Source organism: Barbus barbus (genome assembly GCF_936440315.1).
Source record: "Barbus barbus genome assembly, chromosome: 41".
Classification (NCBI taxonomy): Eukaryota; Metazoa; Chordata; class Actinopteri; order Cypriniformes; family Cyprinidae; genus Barbus; species Barbus barbus.
The window spans coordinates 3,589,726-3,616,530 of record NC_136719.1 but is presented as its reverse complement, the minus strand read 5'-3'; the positions used below and the strand labels follow the sequence as shown (position 1 = coordinate 3,616,530).

Genomic DNA, 26,805 nt, shown 5'->3' with positions numbered 1-26,805 from the left:
GTAATGAATCTAAAATATATGAAAGTTTCACTTTTTGAAATAAGTTACAAGAAAAAATGAACTTTTTCACGATGTTCACATTTTTTGAGATGTACCTGTATAACTCGAGTTCAGATGGCCATGAGCTGTGGCGCCCTCTCGTGGTTCATAACTGACAACAGATCTGCCTACATTCTCACATAAAGATCCACGTCAGAGAAGCAAACCTAATAGGTGTGAAAACTTATGAGAGAAGGGGACATACACATTTATAACCAAATACTAATTCATTTTAGTTAATAAAAACATGAGTTATATTATTATTAAGGATAGTCTTTTATTTGCAAGGATGCTTTAAATTGATCAAAAGATGATAAAGACATTTATAATGTTACAAAAGATTTCAGATAAATGCTGTTCTTCTGAACTTTCTATTCATCAAAGAAACCTGAAAATATTTTACTCAGCTGTTTTCAACATAATAATAATAATAAATGTTTCTTGAGCAGCAAATCAGCATTTTAGAATGATTCCTGAAGATCATGTGGCACTGAAGACTGGAGTAATGATGCTGGAAATACAGCTTTGAAATCACAGGAATAAATTACATTTTAACATTTATTCAAATAGAAAACAGTTATTTTAAATAATAAAGATATTTCATAATTGTACTGTTTTCACTGTGCTTTGGGTCAAAATAAATGCAGGCTTGGCGAGCAGAAGAGACTTCTTTAAAAAACATTAAAAATCTTACTGTTAAAAAACTTTTGCCTTAGTGTACTGTATATATAAAACTATGTAAAAGTTGTGACTATTGTCATGAGCAGTACGAAACAGACTGTAGCTATAGATGAACATTCATATTCAGGTGACATTTATTTGCACTGCAAACATTCCAGTATTCAAACTTTATTTCACCTAGAGGAAGTAGATGAATCTGAGAGCAAACAACACAGGTTACTGGCCATTTTGTTTATCCAAAGCAACTTAAGGTGCATTTCTACTGGTTCAGTTCTCATACAGTAACCTGAGTTGAAGAGTGTTGATCGATAGTGATGGCTGATGTATAACCTCTTATGTTCTTTTCAAAGCAGATGGGAAATGAACATGATAAAGATGACACATGCACACACTCCAGTCACTGTCACGATTAAATCAGATGTTTCCTGCACTGACAGGGGATTGTGTGCAACTGTAGGCTGGTAACTCTGCTGTTGATTTTCTGTTCTGCTCTCCAGTGGACTGTCGGTGCTTTCAGGTTCACCGTGTCTCTCTGATGATTGGCTGGTTGACTGGTAAAGCGCAGAGTAATATGCTGATGGAAAAACAACAAAAAGTGTAAGAAAATAAAATGATGGGTTTCTAAATCAATCGATTGACTGATTAATCATTTATCAGCTGACTCAGTTTCATAAATGTTTTCATTTTAGAACAAGGTAACATGCCTATAGTATATAATACATGTCATATAATATAGGCTACTTTTATGACAGCATTTTGATCATTTTTGCAGCGAGAGGGTGGAAATGATCATGAAAAAAGTTTGCTTTAGTGATGGATGTTTTACCCAGAAGAATCCGTAACAGCACAGAAAATACAAAAACTGCAAGCGTGGCGAAAATGCCGCAGGCCAGCGGCAGCTGAACAGAGCTGTGTGTGAAGTCTCTCCATGCTCGCGTCAGCTCCATCCTCCACAGGACTAATGAACATGGAGTCACGTCCCCCTCCTCAAACGCCCTGCACCTACAGCAGGAAGAGGATCATGAAGAGAGAGCAGAGTCATGCAGGTGTGTTCACCTGTGCTTGACCTCAATTGACGTGCATTGTTCTTAAAGTCAACATGAATTGAGAATGGACCCTATTTACTTTTTAGTGCACATTGCTAGTCTTTGTGAATGTTTTACTGGTGCATGTTATTCCAAGACAAATATAATATATATTGTTTACATCAAATTATGCATCTTTCTGTGCCACTGAAAAACGCAGCAGTAAAAATGGGAAAGAAATTATAGAAATGAATACTTTTATTTGCAAGGATGGTTTAAATTGATCAAAAGTGATGATAAAGACATGTTACAAAAGATTTATATTTCAGATAAATGCTGTTCTTCTGAACTTTCTATTCATCAAAGAAACCTGAAAATATTTTACTCAGCTGTTTTCAACATAATAATAATAATACATGTTTCTTGAGCAGCAAATCAGTATATTAGAATGATTCCTGAAGATCATGTGGCACTGAAGACTGGAGTAATGATGCTGAAAATACAGCTTTGAAATCACAGGAATAAATTACATTTTAAAATATATTCAAATAGAAAACAGTTATTTTAAATAATAAAGATATTTCATAATTGTACTGTTTTCACTGTGCTTTGGGTCAAAATAAATGCAGGCTTGGTGAGCAGAAGAGACTTCTTTAAAAAACATTAAAAATCTTACTGTTAAAAACTTTTGCCTTAGTGTACTGTATATATAAAACTATGTAAAAATCAAAAGCATTAAACATTTGAATTAACCAAAAATATGGTAGCCTGACATCCACATCAGAACCAAAACCATACTAATTCTACTCAAGTTCCACAAGAAAAAAAAATAAATTTGTGAAAATAAAATAATTATTTCTTTTTATTTGAATATGTGCTGAAATGTATTCCTGTGATCAAAGCTGAATTTTCATCATCATTTCTCCAGTCTGCAGTGTCACATGATCCTTCAAAATCATTATAATATGCGGATTTAATGCTCAGGAAACATTTCTGATTATTAACTATGTTGAAAACAGTTGTGCTGCTTCAGATTTTTGTGGAAACCCTGACACATTTTTTTTTCAGAATTCTTTGAGGAGTAGTAAGTTAAAAGAAACAGCATCATAAAGGTCTTGACATTATTTCACAAAGCAGTGCACAACATACACATGTTTTGCATAATTCAAAACAACCACAGAGCTGAAGAGTTTTCTTCCAAAAAACAGATGTGAAACTAACAAGCAAATGCCAGACAGCATAGAGTACACAGACCTGGATAATAGTTTTGCCACCACAGCGCTCCAGCTCACATTGTATGCATCTGAGAGTCCCATCTGATCCCGAATGATGTCAGGAACTTCATAACCCTCTTCAATTAACATGGCCAGATTAAAGAGGCCCTGATGATCACACAAACAATTATTAGCACATTATTGAATATAAAAATATATATTCTAAAGAAGACATTTGATTTGATGCTTGATGCATTTAGATTTTTGCAGGATTCCAAAATCTATAATCTACATTGGACAGACTCTGTGTGTGTGTATGTGTGTGTGTGTGTGTGTGTGTGTGTGTGTGTGTGTGTGTGTGTGTGTGTGTGTGTGTGTGTGTGGTGTGTGTGTGTTGTCCTGGTAAATCCTACATGACGGAAACAAAATATCGGAAATCCTTGTCCTTGTGGGGACATTTTTTGGTCCCCATGAGGAAATAAGCTTATAAATCATACAGAATTAAGTTTTTTGATAATCTAAAAATGCACAAAGTTTCCTGTGAGGGGTAGGTTTAGGTGTAGGGCGATAGTATACAGTTTGTATGATGATCCATATAGTAACTGTACCACCTATATCACGCATATATAATGTCCCCATAAAACATGGAAACCCAACATGTGTGTGTGTGTGTGTATACCTGAGCACTACCATGCACTGCTGCTGTACTGTACATGTCTATGGCTTTCACCATATCAGCCAGTTCACTGTAATAATCTCCCATCCGCAACAAGCCTGCAAGACGCAGAGAAACAGAAGCAGATAAAAGCAGACAGAGAAAGAGAGGGAGGTGGACCAAGAAAATTATTTTGAGAAAGGGAAGTAGCTGTATAAAGAGAAATAGTAGTATGTCTTAGTGTCATTTCTGCTGCTCTGCAGAGGCTCACCAGCTTCCTGAGGGATGTGGTTGTAGGTGGAGTAGTTGTGGTACCTCCATTGACAGGAAGAGCTGTGATCTAACAGCTGGAAATACACATGAAATAATTGGATTAGAAAAAAACAACAGCGAGGAAATGAAAGGCTTGAGATGGTTTGACTGGCGGATATTGAGACTGTTCACCTCACACAGATGGGCGGCATTATGCTGTGCCACACCGAGACCAGTTTCTGCTAGCATGGCATATTTCACCAAAGCTTCATCCCTTAAATAGACAGTCACACAAACATTCAGAAATATGTTATTTCAAAACAGTATGATTTTTTTCTTCTGTGTAACATGTATGTAAGTTATACTGAATAATGTGCTGGTCGCTTTTTCCATTAAAATATTTATAGACACAAAAAAAAAAAGGGTCAAAGTGCCCATTTGACTTTATTCAGAAGTTTTCTGAAATCACATGATCCCTAGAAAACAAGACAGTGCAACTCAAGGGTTTTGGATAGATGGATGGATAGATGGATGTACTGTGTGCAGGGATGGATGGATGGATAGATGAAGGGTTGGATGGATGGATAATGTACTATATTCAGGGATGGATGATGGATAGGTGAAGGGATGGATGGATGGATGGATGATGCACTGTATACAGGGATGGATGGATAATGGATAGGTGAAGGGATGGATGGATGGATGATGCACTGTATACAGGGATGGATGGATAATGGATAGGTGAAGGGATGGATGGATGGATGGATGATGCACTGTATACAGGGATGGATGGATAATGGATAGGTGAAGGGATGGATGGATGGATGATGCACTGTATACAGGGATGGATGGATAATGGATAGGTGAAGGGATGGATGGATGGATGGATGATGCACTGTATACAGGGATGGATGGATAATGGATAGGTGAAGGGATGGATGGATGCTGGATGGATGATGTACTGTATGCATGGATGGATGGATGGATGGGTGTACTGTATGCAGGGATGGATGGATGGGTGTACTGTATGCAGGGATGGATGGATGGGTGTACTGTATGCAGGGATGGATGGATGGGTGTACTGTATGCAGGGATGGATGGATGGATGGATGTACTGTATGCAGGGATGGATGGATGGATGTACTGTATGCAGGGATGGATGGACGGAAGTTCTGTATGCAGGGATGGATGGATGGATGGATGATGTACTGTATACAGGGATGTATGGATGGATGGATGTACTGTATGCAGGGATGGATGGATGGATGGATGTACTGTATGCAGGGATGGATGGACGGAAGTTCTGTATGCAGGGATGGATGGATGGATGGATGATGTACTGTATACAGGGATGTATGGATGGATGGATGTACTGTATGCAGGGATGGATGGATGGATGGATGTACTGTATGCAGGGATGGATGGATGGGTGTACTGTATGCAGGGATGGATGGATGGGTGTACTGTATGCAGGGATGGATGGATGGATGGATGTACTGTATGCAGGGATGGATGGATGGATGGATGTACTGTATGCAGGGATGGATGGACGGAAGTTCTGTATGCAGGGATGGATGGATGGATGGATGATGTACTGTATACAGGGATGTATGGATGGATGGATGTACTGTATGCAGGGATGGATGGATGGATGGATGATGTACTGTATACAGGGATGTATGGATGGATGGATGTACTGTATGCAGGGATGGATGGATGGATGGATGGATGTAGGGGTGGGCGATATGGGAAAAATATCATATCACAATTTGTTTTAGAAATATCACGATTCACGATTTTATCACGATTCTTTGTCATGTTAGTTTTACTATTTTGGTTTTACAAGTTGTCTGAGCATTACAGCCAAACTAGAAAGACAAAGACGCATGGAAGATATTTAAGCCAAAGTGGGTGAAGATAAAAAATCTTTTTCATTATTTTATCTTTCTTATTAAAAAATAAGAACAAAGATGCACATTACAAATACATATAATATACAAATAAAAAAAAAAGTGCTTTATTTTCAGGTACAATAGGTGTATTTAGCAGAGCATTCAATGAAATTGAATGAACAAATATAAAAATAAAACACTACATAGACTGATTCCTAAAGCAACTGTATTAAAGATTTTCAGTCAAGAATAGTGAGTGATTTTTCTCTCTGCGTTTTGTTTTGTTAACGTTAAATGAATAGTTCCCCCAAAAATAAATATTCTGTCATCTGTCTGTCAATTCTGTCATAATGTTTTATTTTTATACCATCATTTACTCAAAAGTTGTTTTAAACCTGAGTGAGTTTCTTTCTTCTGCTGAACATAAATGCTATTTTGAAGAAGGTGGAAAACCAAACAGTTGCTGGTCCTCAGTGACTTCCATAGGATTTTTCTTTCCTGCTATCAAAGTCAATGTAGACCAGCAACTGTTTGGTTACCCTCATTCTTCAAAATATCTTCTTTTGGGTTCAGCACAAGAAATTAATAGAGGTTTGGGAAACATGTGAGAGAGTAAATAATGACAGAAATTAAATTTTAGGGTGAACTATCCCTTTAATGACAGTCGACAGCACGTTTAGTGTCCTGTCTCTTTAAGAGCTGCACGCATCTAATATTCAGGCACGCATCCGTTTCTCTCTTAACTATTTACTTTCATTTTAGAGATAACCAACTCAGTCTGTATGTAAACCTTGTGTGTTTTGACAGTATTAGCGCAAAATATAACTTAGTTGAGTAATCAGGCGCTCGCGCTGTTAGACAGGCGTTTTAGTCCGCGTGCTTCAGGTGTATGCGCTCAGAAAAAGCGCACGTCAGACCAGCGCGCGAATTAAACATTTAACCATCAAGGCTTGTATGCAAATAATGTACTTTTGCGATCGCGAATAAGTGCAGTGTCCTGTCAGAGTAACTCTACTGCTGTATGTCGTGTTGTACAGTAGAGACGGAGGCGCCAGAACTGTATTTGACATAATGTGTGCTGTAGCACGATACTACCATATTTCTTCAAAAGCAGATCGTGGAGACATTTTTATCGTCCACGATCAAAAATCGTCATATCGCACACCCCTAGATGGATGTACTGTATGCAGGGATGGATGGATGGAAGTTCTGTATGCAGGGATGGATGGATGGATGTACTGTATGCAGGGATGGATGGATGGGTGTACTGTATGCAGGGATGGATGGATGGAAGTTCTGTATGCAGGGATGGATGGATGTACTGTATGCAGGGATGGGTGGATGGATGTACTGTATGCAGGGATGGATGGATGTACTGTATGCAGGGATGGATGGATGGGTGTACTGTATGCAGGGATGGATGGATGGATGTACTGTATGCAGGGATGGATGGATGGGTGTACTGTATGCAGGGATGGATGGATGGAAGTTCTGTATGCAGGGATGGATGGATGTACTGTATGCAGGGATGGGTGGATGGATGTACTGTATGCAGGGATGGATGGATGTACTGTATGCAGGGATGGGTGGATGGATGTACTGTATGCAGGGATGGATGGATGGATGTACTGTATGTAGGGATGGTTGGACGGAAGTTCTGTATACAGGGATGGGTGGATGGATGTACTGTATGCAGGGATGGATGGATGGATGGTTGGATAGATGAAGGGTTGGATGGATGGATGGATGGATGATGTACTGTATGCAGGGATCGATGTATGGATAGATGTACTGTATGCAGGGATTAATGGATGGATAGATGAAGGGCTGGATAGATGGATGTATGGATGTAAGGTATGCAGGGATGGATGGATGGAAGTACTGTATGCAGGGATGGATGGATGGATGGATAGATAAAGGGTAGGATGGATGGATGAATGGATGGATGGATGTACTGTATGCAGGGATGGATGGATGGGTGTACTGTATGCAGGGATGGATGGATGGATAGATAAAGGGTAGGATGGACGGATGGATGGATGTACTGTATGAAGGGATGGATGGATGAAGGGTTGGATGGATGAATGGATGGATGGATGTACGGTAAGAAAGGATGGATAAATAGATAAAAAGGTGGATGGATATATAGATGAAGATATGGATGGATGGATATCTCACCATGATCCTCTTTGATAAGTCTGAAGAGCATCTTTAACCATGAAACCCAGGTGTCCATTCGTCTCACTGACTTGCTTCAACAGCCTGAAGAAACAGAGAAACCCAACAAAAGAAAGAAACATATCACATATCAAAACATATTAAATACTGATCAGATGACCTTGACATTTGCATTTATACATTTTGTCAAATCTGTTTTTCAGTCTATGTGTGGTGGCAGCTGTGCTAACTGAAGTCATTGAAGGATTGTTGAGTGTTGTGTTCAGGTGAGAAGGATATATGAGACTGACATACAGCACAGCTTTATCTTGATCTCTCGGCACTCCTTTTACAGATCCGGTGGAGAGAAACATTGCTGACTGCACAGCGCCGTCCACGTGACCCAACTTAGCAGCATCCAAGAAGTAGTGGAACGCAGCAGTCTGAAAAAATCATTGAGATCAACACACTAAAAACTCATGCCATAAAATATGAAACTCTCCATTTTGAACTATCCATTAGGGAAAGTTAGTTCAGCCAAAAATGAAAATGTGCTTTTAATTTACTCACCCACTTTTTTTCTTCAGTAGAACAGTAAAGAAGACTTTTAGCTGAAACCATGGTCCTTGGCGTTTCAGACAATGAAAGTCAGTGCTGGCTGCCCATATGTGATCATTTAAAAAAGCATATCAGGCAACACAAAATTAATATGCATGGCTCCTGAAGATATAGTAAGGTATTATGAAGTGAAATGATCAGTCTGTGCAAGAAACTGAACATTATTTACAACATTATTACCTGCAATCCAGAGCCTCAGACAAATTTTCCAGAGTGATGTCCAGCTCACAAATGAATCATTCTTTAGAACCAATTATTTTTAGTGACCTAGTTGAACCAGTTCACCAAATCAGACTGAAGCATCTGAAACAGTTTGCGGCTCAAGCAGGACAGATCAAAACTCAATCAATCACTCAATCAAATCAATTGATCAGTTGCTCAATCAAAACTCACATTCAGGCGCCTGACAGTCACTCGACTGGAAATGAGCCAAAATAGTGGCGTATCTGATCCTGTGATGAATGAATAATTCAGTACTCCAGTTCCTCCAACAGTCACTGAACTGAGGAAGCAGTTCGACTCGGACCGAAGAATCAGTTCGCGGCAAAGAATTGTATTTCCTCATGATTACAGGTAATAATGTTGTAAATAATGTTCAATTTCTTGCATAGACTGATCGTTTCACTTCATAAGACCTCAATATATCATCAAGAGCCACAGATATTCATTTTGTGTTCCTTGATATGCCTTTTTAATTATCGAAAACGGGCGACCGCTAACTTGTATTATATGAATCACCAAGTACCACAGTTTCAGCTAAAAATTTAATTTCCTGTTCTACTGAAGTAAAAAGGTCACCTACATCTTGGATGGCCTGAGGGTGAGTAAATTAACAGCAAATTTTCATATTTGGGTGAGCTATTCCTTTCAATGTGCAACCTCTGACCTCATTCCTGTCAGGTTTGTCAGGATTGTCACCATTTAAATGGTAGACGCCCACATTGAAGAGCCCATCACGACTGCCGTTCTCAGCTGCCAACTCAAAGTATCGAAAGGCCTTTCTTCCGTCCTTTACTATGGCACCGTAGTACCATCCAAGGCCATTCAGAGCTTCTACAGAACCCTGAGAAAAATACACACGGCCCATAATAGAAATCACAAAGCTTCACACACACAACCACACACATGCTCATATTTGTACTCACCATGTTGGCAGCTTTCTCCAGAAGCTCAAGGCCAAGCGTTCGGTTCTTCTTCACTCCTGTGCCCTGTTCAAGCACAAAGCAAGCAGTTGTTTCTCAGGTCTACGTGACAAGTAGACTTGAAAGTATCTACAGATCCACCATTTTACATTTATTTTCCTAATCTTGTGACTAGTTATACTAAACAAACGTGTACTTTTTACAATGCAAATGCTTGAAAAAATTTGGCTCGAGAGATTTCCATGTAACCTGTGGATCACCTTCAGGAGGAGAATGGCGTAGTCGTACATGGCGGTGGGATCGACCATCTGCAGGGCGCTTCTGGCGTACCACATGACTGCTGCTCGAATGTCTTTCTCCACCCCGTTACTGCCCCAAAGAAGCATCCTGGCCAGAGATTTCTACAAGAAACACCAGCCCACAACTACATTACTACAGCTGAGAATCTCAAATGAAGTAACTAAAGTCCCTCTGCTGACAATTATTTTATAAACAACAACAAGTTTATCATTGTCATCTGTGGTTTTGCATATGATTTGGCTTTTAATGAGAAATTATTAGCATAAAGAGTAGCTTTTCATCCTGTTTTTTTCCTAACTTCTGTACTTTTGTTTAGAATGATTACACAAACATAAAGTGGGGTCACCAAGTCCATTAAAATCTTGCTTTTTTTCTTTCTATTCTTTCATTCATTCCTTGATTCGTTCAAAACTGAAAATAATAATTGAAAATGCTTAATTTGTGTATTTGTTCTTATTTTTACTGGCTGTTCACTTTAATAATGTTTGAATTTTCTTAGGCTAAGTGTTTTTGCTGCGGTATCGAAGAAGTACTTATGGAAAGCAAAGTTACATTTAAATAATTTTTATTTTATTTTTCTTGCTGATCCAAAAAAAACGATCCGATCCGTGGCTCAAAACCATAATATGATCTGAACCATGAGATTTGTGATCTGTTGAACCACTAATTATGTATTTGAAATACATTTATTTCATGCTAGGTGTACTACAAATACATTTACATATGTATGTACTTAATGAAAATACCCTGCAATTCTACTTTTGTTATACTAAATTGATATACTTAAAGTCTGCTAAACTGGAATAACTAATTTTGTACTTAATGCACTTTAATTGAGAGGAAGTAGTGATGAAGTCCAACTAAAGAAATACTTAAGTATATTTAATTGTGCTAAAGTGGAGCTATTGCAAGTATACTTTAAATAACATGCAATTAAAGACTGATATTATTCAAAGATCATACAATCCTCATCAGTAGTGACATTAAAACACATTTTAGGCTTAATGTTAAGAAATGTGCATTGTTCACAAGTAGTATTCCGAAAAAAGTTCAATTATAATTTTTTATCAGTACATCTCGAGTGAAGTGTATATCTATATATCCTTTACCTTTGGGGATTTAAACAAATTGGAGTTAATCCTAATTTTACGATATTTATGATGACTTTTAAGAACATTCTTTTCGAGGATTTGAATTCTTCTTAAGTTTTATCTTAAGAATCTTGCTGTTTTGTTTGTAAATACTTAACTTGAAAGATACCCAAAGACAAAGAGCGATCAAAGGAAAGCGAGGATAAAAAGTAAAGACCTGAGACTCTATATCTCCTCTGTCAGCTTGGTGTTTCAAATACTGCACAATGTCACCCAGCTCGCCCGTTTGAGTGTGGAGCTCGTTGTCATTGTTTAAATGAACATGTTCTGTGAGAGTTTGCTGCAGAGAAGAGACACATTGACACAAGATTAGTTCACATCAAAACAACTCACACACAAACCAGTAGTTAACCTGATGACCCAGGATGTTCAGTTGACTCAGCCTGAGACAGCGAGTCTAGGTGTGTCTTTGTGTTTACAAATGTTTCAATATTTCATTACCAACAAACTTAACACACTTCAGCAGTGTCATTTTTCTAAATATTTGACTGTGCTTGCTGATAAACAAGAGATACACCTGATACTAAGCCACCATTTTATTAGCAAATGAGCATTTGCAAATGTAATTCCCTTACGTTCTGTAGTCTGCAGTGTATGCATGATTCAAATGAACAACATTTTACTGACTGACTTAGTTTAGTGTGTTTAGACAAGCATGTTTGGTAAACTGAATTGATGAAATTAACAATGTTGTATTTTTCACTAAATAATATTCTAATTTGATAGCCTTTCTGGTAGAAATGTACTCTTTGCATTCATGTTTGTTTTATATATATATATATATATTTAAATATATCATTTTTTTTTTATTTAATAAACACAATTTATTATTTAATACTAAAATGTTCTTAACTACTAATCATTTTCTTGAGGTTTTACCATATGACAGTATCAATAACATTATTAAAACTATTTTCAGACTTTTCTTGTTACAAATTTGGTTATTAAAGGGTTCCCTGTCGATACTACACTCGTACTGCGTCGCTAGACGCTATGGGAAAAACTCCTTTTTCTCCGAGGACTGAAGACTTTTTCAATCACGCAGTGTGACTGCACGGCCATTGGTTCTGGCCATTGGCAAAGCCCGCCAGAGCCCGCCAGAAGGGGCGGGGTCATCTGGCTATATAAGCGGGCGCTTCGCCATAGGAAAACAGATCAATTCTCCTTCAGCGACGACGATCATCCCTTCGCTGACACTCGAGACTGGAAGACGCTCGCCGTAGAAACGCCTCGCTGCGGATAGAAGCTGCCTTTTACTCTGCACCCTCTCGCTGCTCTGCCTGCTCTTCGAGCCGCTCCAGCGACCTGTGCAGATGCCAGCCTCGTCCCCTGCGGCCATCCGGTGAGTCTAAAATCAAATTTCTCTGAAAGAGCAAATTTCAAGCGACGTTGTTGCAAATGTCGCACTGCGAGTGTGGCTCGTGCAGGGGATTCTGCACGATGCAGAAGGGCAGTGAGCGCTTCGCCTCTGTGGGCAACGCCCACACAGACTGCGCGTTCATTGAGACGGAATGCTCAGTCGAGTATGAGTCTCGCTCTTCTCCACTCGCTGGCCTTCTAGCAAGGCAGCTCCGCTCTTCCGTTTCCTCTCTCTCAGCAAGCTCGGAGAATGAAACGATAGGGCCACGGGGCTAAATAACCGGTTTTGAGTGATCCCACGCCGGCTCAAGAGCCCGCGTGCTCACTCTTACCTCAGCGCTCTGTTCCGCCAGTGTTATTACACGTGAGAATCACCGCCCCTCGTTACATGAGCGGCTATATCCTCTTGGGCGGACCGGAGTAGAAAGCTATCTTTGACAGCTTTGTGTGTGTGCGTGTGAGTCGCTAAAGCTGCTCCCTCACAAACAGACTGCTTTCGTCGAAAGCCGCCCCTGATTCGCTCACTATAAGGCGCCACTGCCTTCCCCGCTTTCATGTTCCTCTTCTCCCAGACACCTCGGAGGAAGGAACACTTAACTCGCGGAGCGGAGCGATCAGGCTTGAGTGATTGCACGTCAGTTTATCTCGTGTGCTCACTTTAATCTGCCGGAGTGTGTTAAACACGCTAGGATCAGCGCTCCTCATCGCACTGAGTGGCACAATCCATTTATACAGATCTTACAATACTACGCTGGTTGGCCCCGCCTTCCCCGCTCTCACTCTCTGTAAACTGAGAGATCGCGGGGCTGAGCGGGCAGGCTCGAGTGATTTTTGCGCGCTGGCATAGCCCCGCCTGTTTCACTCTGCACACAGCGCTTTGATCTGCCGGTGTGTTTGCACTAAGGATTAGCGCCTCTCGCAGCTCTTTGATCTGCTCGCGCTATTTTCACTATTAAGCTGTCCTTGCTGCGCTCGCGGTTGTACTACTTCAACGAAGTTGGCCCCGCCTCCCCTGCTCTCGTATTTCTCCCCTCCCAGTTACCTCGGAGAAGAAATATCAAATCGCGGGTTTGAGCGTTCAAGCTTGAGTGAATTTACGCTGGCCAAAGCCCCGTGTTTCACTCTCCATACAGCTTTGATCTGACAGCTGACAGTCTGTGTCTTGCCCTGCCTCCCCTCGTCCGCTACGAACGGATCTGATGGGATGCGTGCATCAGTTTTTGATCTGCCAGGGTGTTAACACACAAGGATCATCAGCACCCCTCTTCTAATGAGTGGTTTGATCTTTTTAGGCAGATTGATAGAAAGGGCTGTCATTATGATTATCTCTGTCAGGTTCAGACTCTAGACCCCGCCCACGGGGGAGTTAACTGCTCTCTTGATGGAAGCATTGAGTCTAGCGCCGCGAAACGGCCTCTGTCACGCCTCTGAACACCCCGTTTAGCTCGGTGTGTCGACAGCAATGTGTTTGTGTACATACTGTTGTGAACTGGGCCCATTTATATAGCGCCCACACAGCCGATCACTACTATAGTGAGGAAAAATAAAACGCAAACATTCTCAAAGGAATAATTTTCTCTTAACAGGTGTGTCGAGTCCCCACACGGCGACTCGCCACCCAAATTAATTCCAACACCCTTGCCACACGGGCAGAGGCCTGGCAGGCCATCCCCGGAGTGTCACAGTGGGTTCTGGGGATTATAGAAAGAGGTTATGCGCTTCAATTCGCTCGAGGACCCCCCACGGTACAGCGACAGGGTCCCCACCTTAGTGCGAAGCAGCAACGCTCACGTTCTGCGAGCCGAGGTGGAGAAATTGCTGGTGAAAGGAGCTATAGAAATAGTTTCCCCAGCTCAGAGTGAATCGGGCTTCTACAGCTGTTATTTCCTCGTCCCCAAAAAGGATGGCGGCCTCCGGCCCATCCTCGATCTCAGACGTCTGAACCGCGCCCTCATGAGACGGCCATTCAGAATGACTACATTGAAGCAGATTCTCTCGCTAATTCGCCCAGAGGACTGGTTCTTTTTGCTGGATCTGAAATACGCTTATTTTCACATCCAGATAGCCCCCCATCACAGACGATTCTTGAAATTCGCCTTCGAGGGTGTGGCTTATCAATACACGGTCCTGCCCTTCGGGCTGGCTCTAGCTCCCCGCACTTTTACGAAGTGCATAGACACGGCTCTCTCCCCTCTGAGACAGATGGGAATCCATGTCCTGAATTACCTCGACGACTGGCTCATTCTGGCACAGTCAGAGGCAGAGCTGGTAGCACACAGGTCCCTCCTCCTCAGGTGGAGAACTTGGGACTCAGGATCAATTTAGCCAAGAGCTCCCTGTCCCCCAGCCAACGAACTTCGTTCCTGGGGACAGTTTTCGACTCCGCCCGCATGAAGGCGAAAGTCGCGCCAGATCGCGTTCTGGCCATACGGCAGCTCGCGGCTTCCTTCAAGATTGGAGCCTCCTACCCACTCAAATCGTTTCAAACAATGCTGGGCCTCATGGCCTCCGCATCGCCAGTTCTTCGGTTGGGCCTTCTCAAGATGAGACCCCTTCAGTACTGGCTGAAACCTCTAATTCGGCCTCATGCGTGGCGTCATGGACGCATTCGTGTCAGGGTGAACCGGGCCTGCGTGTCAGCCCTGGTCCCCTGGAGGAACCTACAATGGTTCGAACAAGGCGTGACAATGGGTTTGGTTTACAGAAGGAAGGTTGTTACAACAGATGCTTCCAACACCAGTTGGGGAGCTCTGTGCAACGGCAAACCGACCTTCGGCTCCTGGACGAACGCAGAAGGACAAATGCACATCAACTGCCTCGAAATGGAAGCAGTATGTCGAGCTCTTCAGTTCTTCCTGCCAGTCCTGAAGGGTCACCACGTGCTAGTCCGCTCGGACAGCATGACGGTGGTGTCGTACATAAATCGCCAGGGTAGGCTCACCTCGAAACGCCTTTTCGAGATGGCAGAGCGCCTCTTACTATGGGCACATCTCAACCTGCGTTCACTGAAAGCAGCTCATGTGCCCGGCATTCTGAACCAAGGAGCAGACATGCTCTCTCGGAACAATGTCCCCTCAGAAGAGTGGATGCTCCACCAACAGACGGTTCAAGAAATCTGGCGAATCTTTGGCAGGGCAGAGGTCGACCTCTTCGCCTCCAAAGACAACTCTCACTGCCAGATTTATTTTTCGAAGAGCAAGGACGCGTTGGCCCACGAATGGCCCAACCTCCTTCTTTACGCTTTTCCCCCGATCGCTCTGATTCCTCAGGTAATCAGGCGGATCAGGGAATGCAAGCACAAAGTGCTTCTAGTGGCCCCACTCGGGAAGAACCAGCTTTGGATCCCGGAGTTATCGCAGCTGCTAATAGCGGCTCTGTGGCCTATTCCCCTGAGGCGAGACCTCCTCTCCCAGGCGAACAGAACGATCTGGCACCCCCAGCCCAAGCTGTGGGACCTGCATCTATGGGCACTCGATGGGACTCAGTAGATCTCCCCGAGAATGTCATGAACACCATTGAACAGGCTAGAGCCCCGTCCACGAGACGCCTCTATGCCTCTAAATGGTCGGTTTTCTCCGCCTGGTGTCAAGCCCGCGGTAAAAACCCGACAACATGTGACATATCAGTGATATTGTCAGATCTACAGGAGCTGCTGGATAAGGGCCGCGCCCCTTCCACGCTCAAAGTCTACGTGGCAGCTATAGCAGCCCCTCACGCTCCTATAGCCGGACAGTCGGTGGGCCGGAACAACCTGGTTGTCCGTTTTCTGAAGGGATCTCGGAGGCTCAATCCGCCCCGACCCCTCACAGTCCCTGCATGGGACCTGCCCACGGTCCTGAGAGCCCTTAAGGGCCCTCCTTTTGAGCCACTACAATCTGCAAGCTTAAAAACACTGTCGCTCAAAACCGCTCTGCTACTGGCGCTAGCATCGGTAAAGCGAGTAGGTGACTTGCAGGCTCTCTCTATAAACCCTGCCTGTCTTGAGTTTGGGCCTAACGACTCTAAGGTCGTCCTAAAACCAAAACACGGCTATGTTCCTAAGGCGCTCTACACTCCGTTTAGAGCCCAGGTTATTACGCTCTCTGCGCTCCCCTCTTCTGAGGAGGACCAAGAGCTCAACCTTCTCTGCCCAGTCAGGGCATTGAGAATATACATCGAGCGTTCCACGCCATTTAGGCAGACGGAACAACTCTTTGTCTGCTTTGGCGGCCGCACCAAAGGGTCTCCGGTCACAAAGCACAGAATATCTCGATGGTTAGTTGACGCTATCGCACTAGCATACTCCTCCCTGGGCCTCCAGAGCCCCATTGGAGTGAGAGCTCATTCCACAAGAGGCGTGGCCTCTTCTTGGGCGTGGTCTAGTGGTGTGTCTATGGCAGACATTTGTGCGGCGGCCGGCTGGGCCTCGCCGTCCACATTTGCCAGGTTCTATAGCTTGGATGTCCCGGCCTTACAGGCTAGGGTTCTCTCTGCTTAGATGGCACACACCTGTCTTAAAGCGGTCCCCTCAGGCATTGCCTGATTCTCCAAGAACGCTCTTGGCCCCATTCCTGGTGCTGAGGCTGTACTTATGACCGTTGAAACGATTTCTAGGCTGGACTGACCTCTGTAGAGTTCGGTCCTCATGCCTCCTGCAGGATGCTTCCTGCTCATAATTGGTCCCTCTGAGCCTTACTGCTCAAGGCCAGTTTTACGGTTGTCGTTTCTCTTCATGGCATGGCGGGATTGTATTTGTTCCCCATAGCGTCTAGCGACGCAGTACGAGTGTAGTATCGACAGGGAACGTACTCGGTTACTAACGTAACCTCGGTTCCCTTAGATACGGGAACGAGTACTGCGTACTATGCCATGCCATGCAGCTGCACGACTCAGGTCATCGCTTCAGTCGAATTGATCTGTTTTCCTATGGCGAAGCGCCCGCTTATATAGCCAGATGACCCCGCCCCTTCTGGCGGGCTCTGGCGGGCTTTGCCGCCATAGGCTCGTGCAGTTCCACTGACGAGCCATTGGTTCATTTTTTATTACCGCACGAACCAATGGCCGTGCAGTCACACTGCGTGATTGAAAAAGTCTTCAGTCCTCGGAGAAAAAGGAGTTTTTCCCATAGCGTCTAGCGACGCAGTACTCGTTCCCGTATCTAAGGGAACCGAGGTTACGTTAGTAACCGAGTACGTTTTCAAGTCATCATCTGTACTATACAAATGCATGTATAAACACAAGTAATGGTTTTGGAATGTTTTTTTTTATGTAATGTATATGTCTGCCACAATAATGTAATGTCTTTATATTATCTTCATTTGGGGCTTGTTCTTAGCAAAATATATATGTGATTATTTGTGATTAATCTGATTAATTAATACAAATAATTCAATGAACTGAAATGACAGCCCTAGTTTACAGTAATTCTTCTGAAATTATTGCCCAATTCTATTATCAATGCAAATACAAACATCCAGAGCTGGTTTAAATATAACTGATATACTATTCCCATAAAGTAATTTACATTTACATAGATTACTAATCTCTGTAGATAAATGCGTAACTCACCCACGAGTCTTGTACTTCATCGCGGTCGATGCTGGTCTGTTTGCCGATGTTGGCGTAGTAGCCATATGCTGTGTTCAGGTCTTTAGGGAAACCGTCCAGACCCTGCATGTGCTTGTATCCCAAATGCATCAGAGAGAGACGGTCATCAGAGACACCACCTATCAAACTATACACATGACCCTGAGAAAAAAAGATGTTATCAACAGTTAAAGATCAAATTTTGACACAGTTATTGCCTTATCAAACAATGTGTTTCTCATATAGCTCTTGCTCTGCTTCTACTGCAGTGTCTCAGGTTTTGTAGCTTATCCAGTTTATTTTCAAGTTTGTAGGTGTCCAGTTGCAGAAACCGAATAATCAAATATAAAATAGCATTGCATTCTTCACTGTATAAATTAAATATAGATTAAATCTTGTTAAACTACAAAGTAGTTCAGTAAAGAGCTGTGAGTGATTTTCTCTGATTTAATTTCATTGAGATTAAGGACATTGACAGCAGCTAGTAAATTAGGCACGATCACTTTAAGAGACAATACATGCAGTATGATACATATCCGATTTTTTTCTGAACTGTTTACGTTCATTTAAGTTTACGTTTGCTCTCTATGTGCACACCGAACACGGCACGCGAGTATTCATTTGAGTTTTTCCACATCCTGTGTTTGAATGCTTATAAACTCTTTTGAATGTTTAAACGGGCAAGGCATAAAAACGAGTGCAAATGATAAGCTTTCGTGGCGACGTGCAGCAGTGACGCATTGTTACGATGGCCTCAGCCAGTCAGTTGAAATGAAAGAGTTGCGCAATAGCACAGGCCATCAACAGAAACACAGCGTGATTTTCAGAAAGCCAGTGCTTTGATCGCAACACAGACGGGGTGAATTTATGAATGAACGTGTGAAAGTTCTGTCACAAAGATGTTGTTACGTATCTTCACGCTTTTTTAAGTCGGCATACGGAAATCCTTGACCTTTGTGGGTATACGCCGTATACATTTTAAAATTGTATTGCATACCTGCTGCTGCCATAATAAAGACCCATTACGAACGTTTACGTGCTTTTCTTCTCTTTCTACTCCCAGTCGCTGTGGTGGAGAAGTTACGAAGTATTGTTCTTTTAAATACTTTTCAGCATTTCAGAAATAAATACGTATGCAAATTACACCGACGCACAACAGTTAACTTATGGTGTTCGGTAGTGCTCAAAAAGGTTTTATACACTGAATTTTGAATCGATTTATTCTCGTAAACTCAAGAGATGTGGATTCAGACGGCAATTAAATTACCACAAGACCTTATGGTGTTTGTCAAAAAACAGTAGGTAATTCGATGGTGAGAGAAAATCACTGATATCCTGGATTCAGACGCCTTTAAAATCACCAACTACCCCCTGTAAAACCATTACCGTCCGAATAGGGCTAAAGTCTTAGTTTGATTGTAACATTAATTAATTTACTCTAGCACAGTAGATCACAGTAAAGCAATGAACCTACAAAAGAAACATTGACATGGACAAACAATGTTGACATGGCATAATTTCACACATTTCATGTAAAGAGTTTTGGCCCTGTCTGCTTTCCATAGGAAAAAAAACCTCACTGGTTCTTGCGGAAGCTCAAACATGCAGCGTAACACACAATAATGAACCTCATTGGTTCGTCAAGCTAACATGTTTCAGCTTCAGTTTGTCATAACATTGATTATTGTTTATATGTGAATAATAGTCTAAATTAAATCTGTTCATCAGTGACCGAGTCTCTTCAGAACAGTTGGACTAAACTGCTCGATTCATATGTATTAGTTTTAGGATCTCTTTATGAATTTTTTGAAGCATCAAAAAGGTAGTTGCATAGACTGTCAATGGAGGGACATAAATCTCAGAATTCATTCAAAATATCTTCATTTATGTTCTGAAAATGAACAAATGTCTTACGGGTTTGGAACAATATGAAGGTGAGTAAATGATGACAGAATTGTCTTTTTTTTTTGGTTGAACTATCCCTTTAAGAAGGTAAATAGGGTCGATTTTGATTTCATGTTGACTTGAATGGCTCTTTTATAATGGCTGTTGAATGCTCAGGTGTTCTGGTTCCCACCTGCTCCAGGTCCACCGGGATGCCCAGGCCGGCCAGGTGCAGGGTAGCGAGCAGGAGAGAGGAGGGCTGGTGACCCCAGCAGGTGGACACCTGAAGCTGCTCAATAACACTGGGCATGAGATCCAGACCACCGTCAGATTCCTTTGCTTTAGATATTGTCTTTACAGCACCCTGGAAAATCACTCGGCCTAGACGTAGCAAATGTCTGCTGCTGTTGCCAAGACCTGGAACAGAGCAAGATGAACCTGTCCACCAAGAGTCATCATAGTTCACATTATAGATGATGATATTAAACCACTGCTACCTTTTATGAGCTCCTGATGTTCTTCTAGAAGCCTCAGGGTGAGGTTGAATCTTCTTTGCTGGTCCCACGACCAAGTTTGTGTGCATTCCCTATGACCAAACTTCCTCTTAAGGCCTCCATAATAAGACTCACAAACATCTGATCACCAAAAACACAAAGTCTTTAGGAACTGTTCACCCAAAAAGAATGTTTTGCTTACATGTTTAATCGTTTTCATCTGCTGTCCCTGTACTTTGAAAGGCCAAAACTCTCAAATCTTGCTGCTCGGCACATTTAAATGGGGTGTACCAGGTTTGTTGCAACTGATACCAAATCACAATAAATTAAATCCAATCACAATAAAGTATGTTTGAAAAATATGACCCCAAATGAGATTTAAGTATGAGTAAATCTTTTACCAACAATAGCTATGTTTCCATTCAAAGTTGCAAATTTAACTATACGAAAAATGGAAATAAGACAAACAGTTGCAAACAATGCACCATTTCCATTTTGTTTCCATTTCAAAGTTGTTGCTTACTGGGAAACTGGTGCAAATTATCAATAATGAAAGTTGCTGCAGCAGGGGAAGCTCTTTTTTCTGTCATGTTTTCTTGTGTTTCAACAACAAATCATTTTGATGTGAGATTTTGGCTCAGGCATCTCAGATTGATTAAAACAACATTTGAGATGGTGTGCAATGAGATCAGTCTTCTCATTCATTACATGATCTGTTGAGAGCTTGAGGCAAAGTCACATGAGTTTAAGTCTAGATTGTAGTCACGTTCTTTGTAACTGACCTCTAGCGATGTCTCGGTTCTGTCTCAATGCTTGCAGATAGTCTTCAGTAACATGTCTCATTTCCTCACAGTGTCTGTGGAGTCTGTCCAGCTCCTTTAGCGTCCTAGCAGGGGACAGGGGGTTTGTCACCTTGAATAGAAATGGTATTATCAAGATATTATCGCATAAGAATGTCTGAATGCATACTGCATCATGATTAATATTGGCATAATAAATGGGTTTTGTCATATGCATTTATCTATTGATAGAGATGACTCACGTTTTCTGAGCCTAAACGATAGTATCTGATTGGTCCAATATATCCATGAAATCCCAGCATGTAGCTGCATCCACCAATCACAAAATATCCTGATGTGTCATTGAATTGAACCCGCTGACGAAAACTGAAAAAAGAAAAGCATTACAGTTTTACTAAACATGATCTACAATACACTGTAAAAAAAGTTGTTTCAACTTCAAATAATTTGTTACCCCCGCTGAATTAAAATTTTTAGTTTAGTCAACTTGAAATTGTAAGTTACTTAATGTTAATTTAAGTGACAATTGGAATATTTTAGTTGACTAAAAAAAATTTTAAGTCAGCGGAGTAACAAATTATGTGAAGTTGAAACAACTTTTTTTTTACAGTGTATAAAAATGGCAGTAAAAAGTTGGATGTTTACCTAAAACTAGAGAAAAAAAAAATCTGTCATTGGAACAAGACAATATACTTAGATATTTCCCAGTATCATTTTACTGGGAAACACGACATAATAACAATAATAATTTACATTCATGCATTTGGCAGATGCTTTTTTCCAAAGTGACTTTTTTCTTCTTCTTTTCTGTGTAGATGTTATGACTTACTCATAAAAATGAGTGGTCTCCAAAGTCTTTTCTCCAGGTAGGACCTTTGTAATTGTGAGTTTTGCCTGACATGAGAAAAAAACCATCCAACAGTTCAGTTTCTTATACATTAACACCAGAATGATGCTTCATGAGTTTTGTCTCTGTTTGTATTCAGTGTCATTTATCTAACAAAAGTGTACATGGCTGCATATGAATATGAATGATGAATACCTCTAACACCTGAAAGAAGATGTCCAGACGGATCCAGGTATGGAGGGGTAAAGCTGCGTGTGCTGTAAACGCCTGCTCCTCTCCATCCACCATTTGCACCTGCACCACTATATCACCTGAGGACCAAGACATAGTGACACGTTTTTATATGGAAATATATATTTCAGTAAATAATAGCTTACATTTCAGACTGAAAATCATGCTGGTTTTGAGAAATATGAGCATTTTATTATCATTTTAGAATTTTCCAGAATTTGTTTTCTTGCAGTGATGTCACACAATGGAATGCGCCCTGACTGGTTTACCTGTGTCAGACAGCATAATAAGTGGACTCCCATAGCTCCTGTGTTCATTAACATGCTTGACTATGCCACACACTGGCTGGCTGCACCAGCTCAGCAAGTACAGCCACATCGACAGAGTCACCCTGCAGAGAGCAGATGATGGGAGCTTCACACACAACAGGCCAACACCCTCTTTACATTCCACAACATCTCTAGCATTTCAAGATTATCAATAACACATCACCTCATTTGAAGCGTTTACATTCGGTACAGTAATGCTAGTTATGTTAGAGCTCATGTAGAGGCTGTATAGCGGTCCTGGTACTTGCAAAGCCACTATTACGATGTTCTGAGTTAGGGCTGCACGATTAATCGTCATGCGCATCTTGCCAGTAAAGCCGGTTCTGTGATCAGTAGTAAATCTCCATCACATGCTTTCAGATGGAGCAGCATTTACTACACAGAGTTCAAGCTACGCAAAATCGCGTTCATTATCGCAGACGATTTAATCGTGCGGCAACCTTCCGGTCTTTCTATTGAAACCAACACGTAAGTTGTAGCAGTGAGAAATTCGAATGAACCTTTTGACAGCAAGTCTGACCTTGGTTGTATGAAACCGAGGGTACGTCTCCTTTCTAGATCTCTGTTTTTGAAGGAGGAGAATGTGTGTATGATACCAAACCTCTCACCGGTGCTTGCAAATGGAAAGCTCAGGATATCCACACTGTCTGGAAAGACACAAATAAATTATTATAGAAGTATAATCTGCCATTGATGCACCAGATAAATCAAGACAGAACAGTCTTCAAACAACCTAAACTTGTTCTCTCATTTATGCTCAACATAATATCGAGCAGTATAATGACAATTCATAGTGGCCATGTGGTCAACCTGTCTTGAACATGAATGTGAATTAGATTTTCAGTGAGTAATGACTTTTTGTTTTCAATGTGGGGAAAAAATCTACAGCATTCTGATCAGTTAGTTAGGTTCCCACCTGACTCATGTGGACATTTTCTCACAGTATCTTTGGTCAGCTGCCACATCAGCCACGCGCCCCATGAGACCGATCTTGTCTGTGGATATGCTGGACGCTCAGAGAGTGGAAGTGTCCTCAAAGACATAGAAGTTCTGGCAAGAGATTGGTCATATCCCTTATCATGGTTGCCACCGATTTCCTTTTCAAACAGATGAACCATCCAGGCCCTCAGTACCACATTGCACGTCTCCAGTGGTCGCCTGACAAAAAAGTCTCTCCGGTATAGCACAGCTGGAGGAAACACAAGATGAACCCTTCTGGATCTGGGTTTTCCAAATCTCTTATGGCTAGTCCAGGTCCTTCTGTAGACTATCACTCCAGTTCTTCTTGGGGTAGAAATGACAATTTCGACCCCGATTCGACAGGCAGCAGAGCAGTTATACTGCACCTGTGTGTTACATTTGTCCATCACTCTGTCAAGAACATTTCCAAACCGCACAAAGTCTCCATGAGTCCCATCAGAATCAGGAGACTCACACCAAACCTTCAGAGAGACAGATCCACATTTCAGCCTCAAGTATCAAAGATTAGAAAACATGTTATTGCTGTATATTGTGTATTTGCACATTTAGACAGCAAATGTGACTCTATGAAATAATCAAGATCACGCATTGGCTTGATGCTGGACTGAAATGCTAGGATCATATTTCACTTCCAAATTAATTAATTTGTTAAAAAATAAAAAAAAATAAAAGAAACAAAATTATTCTTATTGCCTTTTTGCATTGTGATATGTGACCCTGGAGCACAAAAGTAGTCATAAGTCGCTGGGGTATATTTGTAGCAGTAGCCAATAATACATGTATGGGTCAAAATTATTGATTTTTCTTTTATGCCAAAAAACATTAGCATATTAAGTAAAGATCATGTTCCATGAAGATATTTTGTTCATTTCCTACTGTAAATATATAAAAACTAAATTTTTTATTAGTAACATGCATTGCTAAGTGCAATTTTCTCTTTATTTTTTATTTATTTATTTGCACAAAATGTTGTATCTCAACCAAATATTGTCCTATCCTAACAAACCATACGTCAATGGAAAGCTTATTTATTCAGCTTTCATATGATGTATAAAATATCAATTTAAAAAAATTGACCCTTATGACTGGTTTTGTGGTCCAGGGTCACATATTAATTAAGCTATTGATTTTTAACATATAGTGGGATTTCCCACATTACTGATAATTTGAAAGATGTGGTTAATGTCAAAATGCAATTAAAAAAAAATAGTAGATGTAGTTACTTAGTAGTTTGTGGTAATATAGGTGTTATTATCTTTAAGCAATTATGATTTATTTGTTGTCTTTGTATTGGACTACAAGTTTATGTACATCATTCGTGTACAATATTTACACTCCAAGGTACTTCATAGAATACCATAGTACTATGATAAATATCCATTGTAGGCTACCATTTTTTCATGGTAACATAGAGGTAGGCTTCTAATAAGTCACTCCTTTCTTTAAGTAAAAACAACAACAGTCAACAAGATACCTGGAAATGATTCATGATATTAAAGTGAAAGCTAAGTTAAAACTGAAACTCGAGGAATTATGAAAGCTGCACAGAAGTGAAAATAAAGTTGAAAGTGTCTTACCGGTGAGAGCATTAGAGCTGCGCAGATGAAACACAACACAACTCTCATCTTCGCTTTCTAATGAACGCACGAAGCGATCAAACGCAGCATTCACAGATCTGTATGACGATGAGCTCGAGCGTTTAATGTCACGACATGTTTCACTGCGTATCGCGCTCTTCCGTGTGTGAGAACGACAGGTGTGTTTGTGCGTCACTGCAGACACTCTGGACTCACCTCATCTGCTCTGCAGCGACGCGACGCGACTCAACAGAACAGGTTTCCCTTTTCCAAGAAATGTTGAGTGACAGAAAGAAGCTTAACCTTCAGCAAGTGTTGTCCATCACAGGAGGTGGTCAAACATTATAAATGTCATATAAAGTGTTTTTTTTTTTCTTTAATTTTCCTGTTTCAAGTTCAAAGAACTCTTGCTATAAAAAAAAAAATAGATATGAATTATTAATTAATTAATGCATTTTATTATTAATGTAGTTTATTTTTACATAATACTTAGAAGTGATATCTATTAAATTGTGATGTTTAATTTTTATTGCTGAAAATAACACACAATCTTTGGCAATAGGATTAAATTATTTAAATTAACTTCAATAACATGTGTAATCTTGCAATTTTATAGCAATAATATTAAACATCAAAATTAAATAAAAAACATATGTGACCCTGGACCACAAAACCAGTCATAAGGGTCAATTTTTTCAAAATTTAGATTTATCCATCATCTGGAAGCTGAACAAATAATCTTTCCATTGATGTATGGTGTTACAGATCGGAGGACACAAGGTTAGCAGGTAATGGAACGTTTATTGACAGGTAAGCAATAGAGAGGTAAACAGATGGCGCGGCTTTCTTGATCCCGGAGTTGGTGATCTTGAACTGGGTAGTAATGATGTGAATCTTTACTTGCAGGGATAACTGGAGGAACCAAGGACGATCGGCAACCACACACACACACCGCAGACTTGGGAGCTTCGCACCGGCGATCGTGGAACTGGCTTGGAGCAGGATCCTGGAACCGGTAAGTATATACAGAGACAGGTTAGTAGATTAGCAATAGGGAATACAGGCTTTGTGCTGTCGTAGGAAGTCCTCTTCGCAGAAACGAGACCGGACATCATGTGCTGGGTGGTGTGTGGTTTTATAGCTGACTGGTGATGAGGGACGTGATGCGGGACAGGTGAGCGTGATTAGAACTCAGGTGATAGGGATCGCTGTGATTGGGAGGTGGCAGAGCCTGGCATGTCTGTAACATATGGTTTGTTATGATTGGACAATATTTGGCTGAGATACAACTATTTGAAAATCTGGAATCTGAGGATGCAAAAAAATCGAAATATTGAGAAAATCGCCTTTAAAACTGTGCAAATGAAGTTCTTAGTAATGCATATTACTAATAAAAAATTAAGTTTTGATATATTTACAGTAGGAAATTTACAAAATATCTTCATGGAACATGATCTTTAATATCCTTTAATATCCATGATCTTTAATATCCTAATTATTTTTTGGAATAAAAGAAAACTATAATTTTGACCCATACAATGTATTTTTGGCTATTGCTACACATATACCCCAGCGACTTAAGACTGGTTTTTTTGCTCCAGGGTCACATATA

General features: G+C 41.0%; 1 protein-coding gene across 1 annotated transcript; it reads right to left on the bottom strand.

Annotated features, from left to right (window-relative positions):
* Positions 1–297: 297 nt before the first annotated feature.
* Positions 298–25,421, bottom strand: LOC306860985 (protein sel-1 homolog 3-like). The gene is made up of 23 exons (XM_079403025.1): positions 25,194–25,421; positions 23,552–24,077; positions 23,156–23,282; positions 22,576–22,697; positions 22,271–22,386; positions 22,058–22,122; positions 21,471–21,594; positions 21,211–21,340; positions 20,432–20,569; positions 20,128–20,351; positions 18,033–18,212; positions 11,284–11,406; positions 9,936–10,076; positions 9,679–9,741; positions 9,420–9,596; positions 8,231–8,358; positions 7,937–8,020; positions 4,059–4,140; positions 3,886–3,961; positions 3,639–3,733; positions 3,000–3,127; positions 1,547–1,722; positions 298–1,294 (listed from the first exon to the last, which is right to left on the bottom strand). The coding sequence occupies exons 1-23, from the start codon at positions 25,239–25,241 to the stop codon at positions 1,065–1,067; spliced, it is 3,303 nt and encodes a 1,100-aa protein (XP_079259151.1). The 5' UTR covers positions 25,242–25,421; the 3' UTR covers positions 298–1,064.
* Between the last annotated feature and the right edge of the window lie 1,384 nt (positions 25,422–26,805).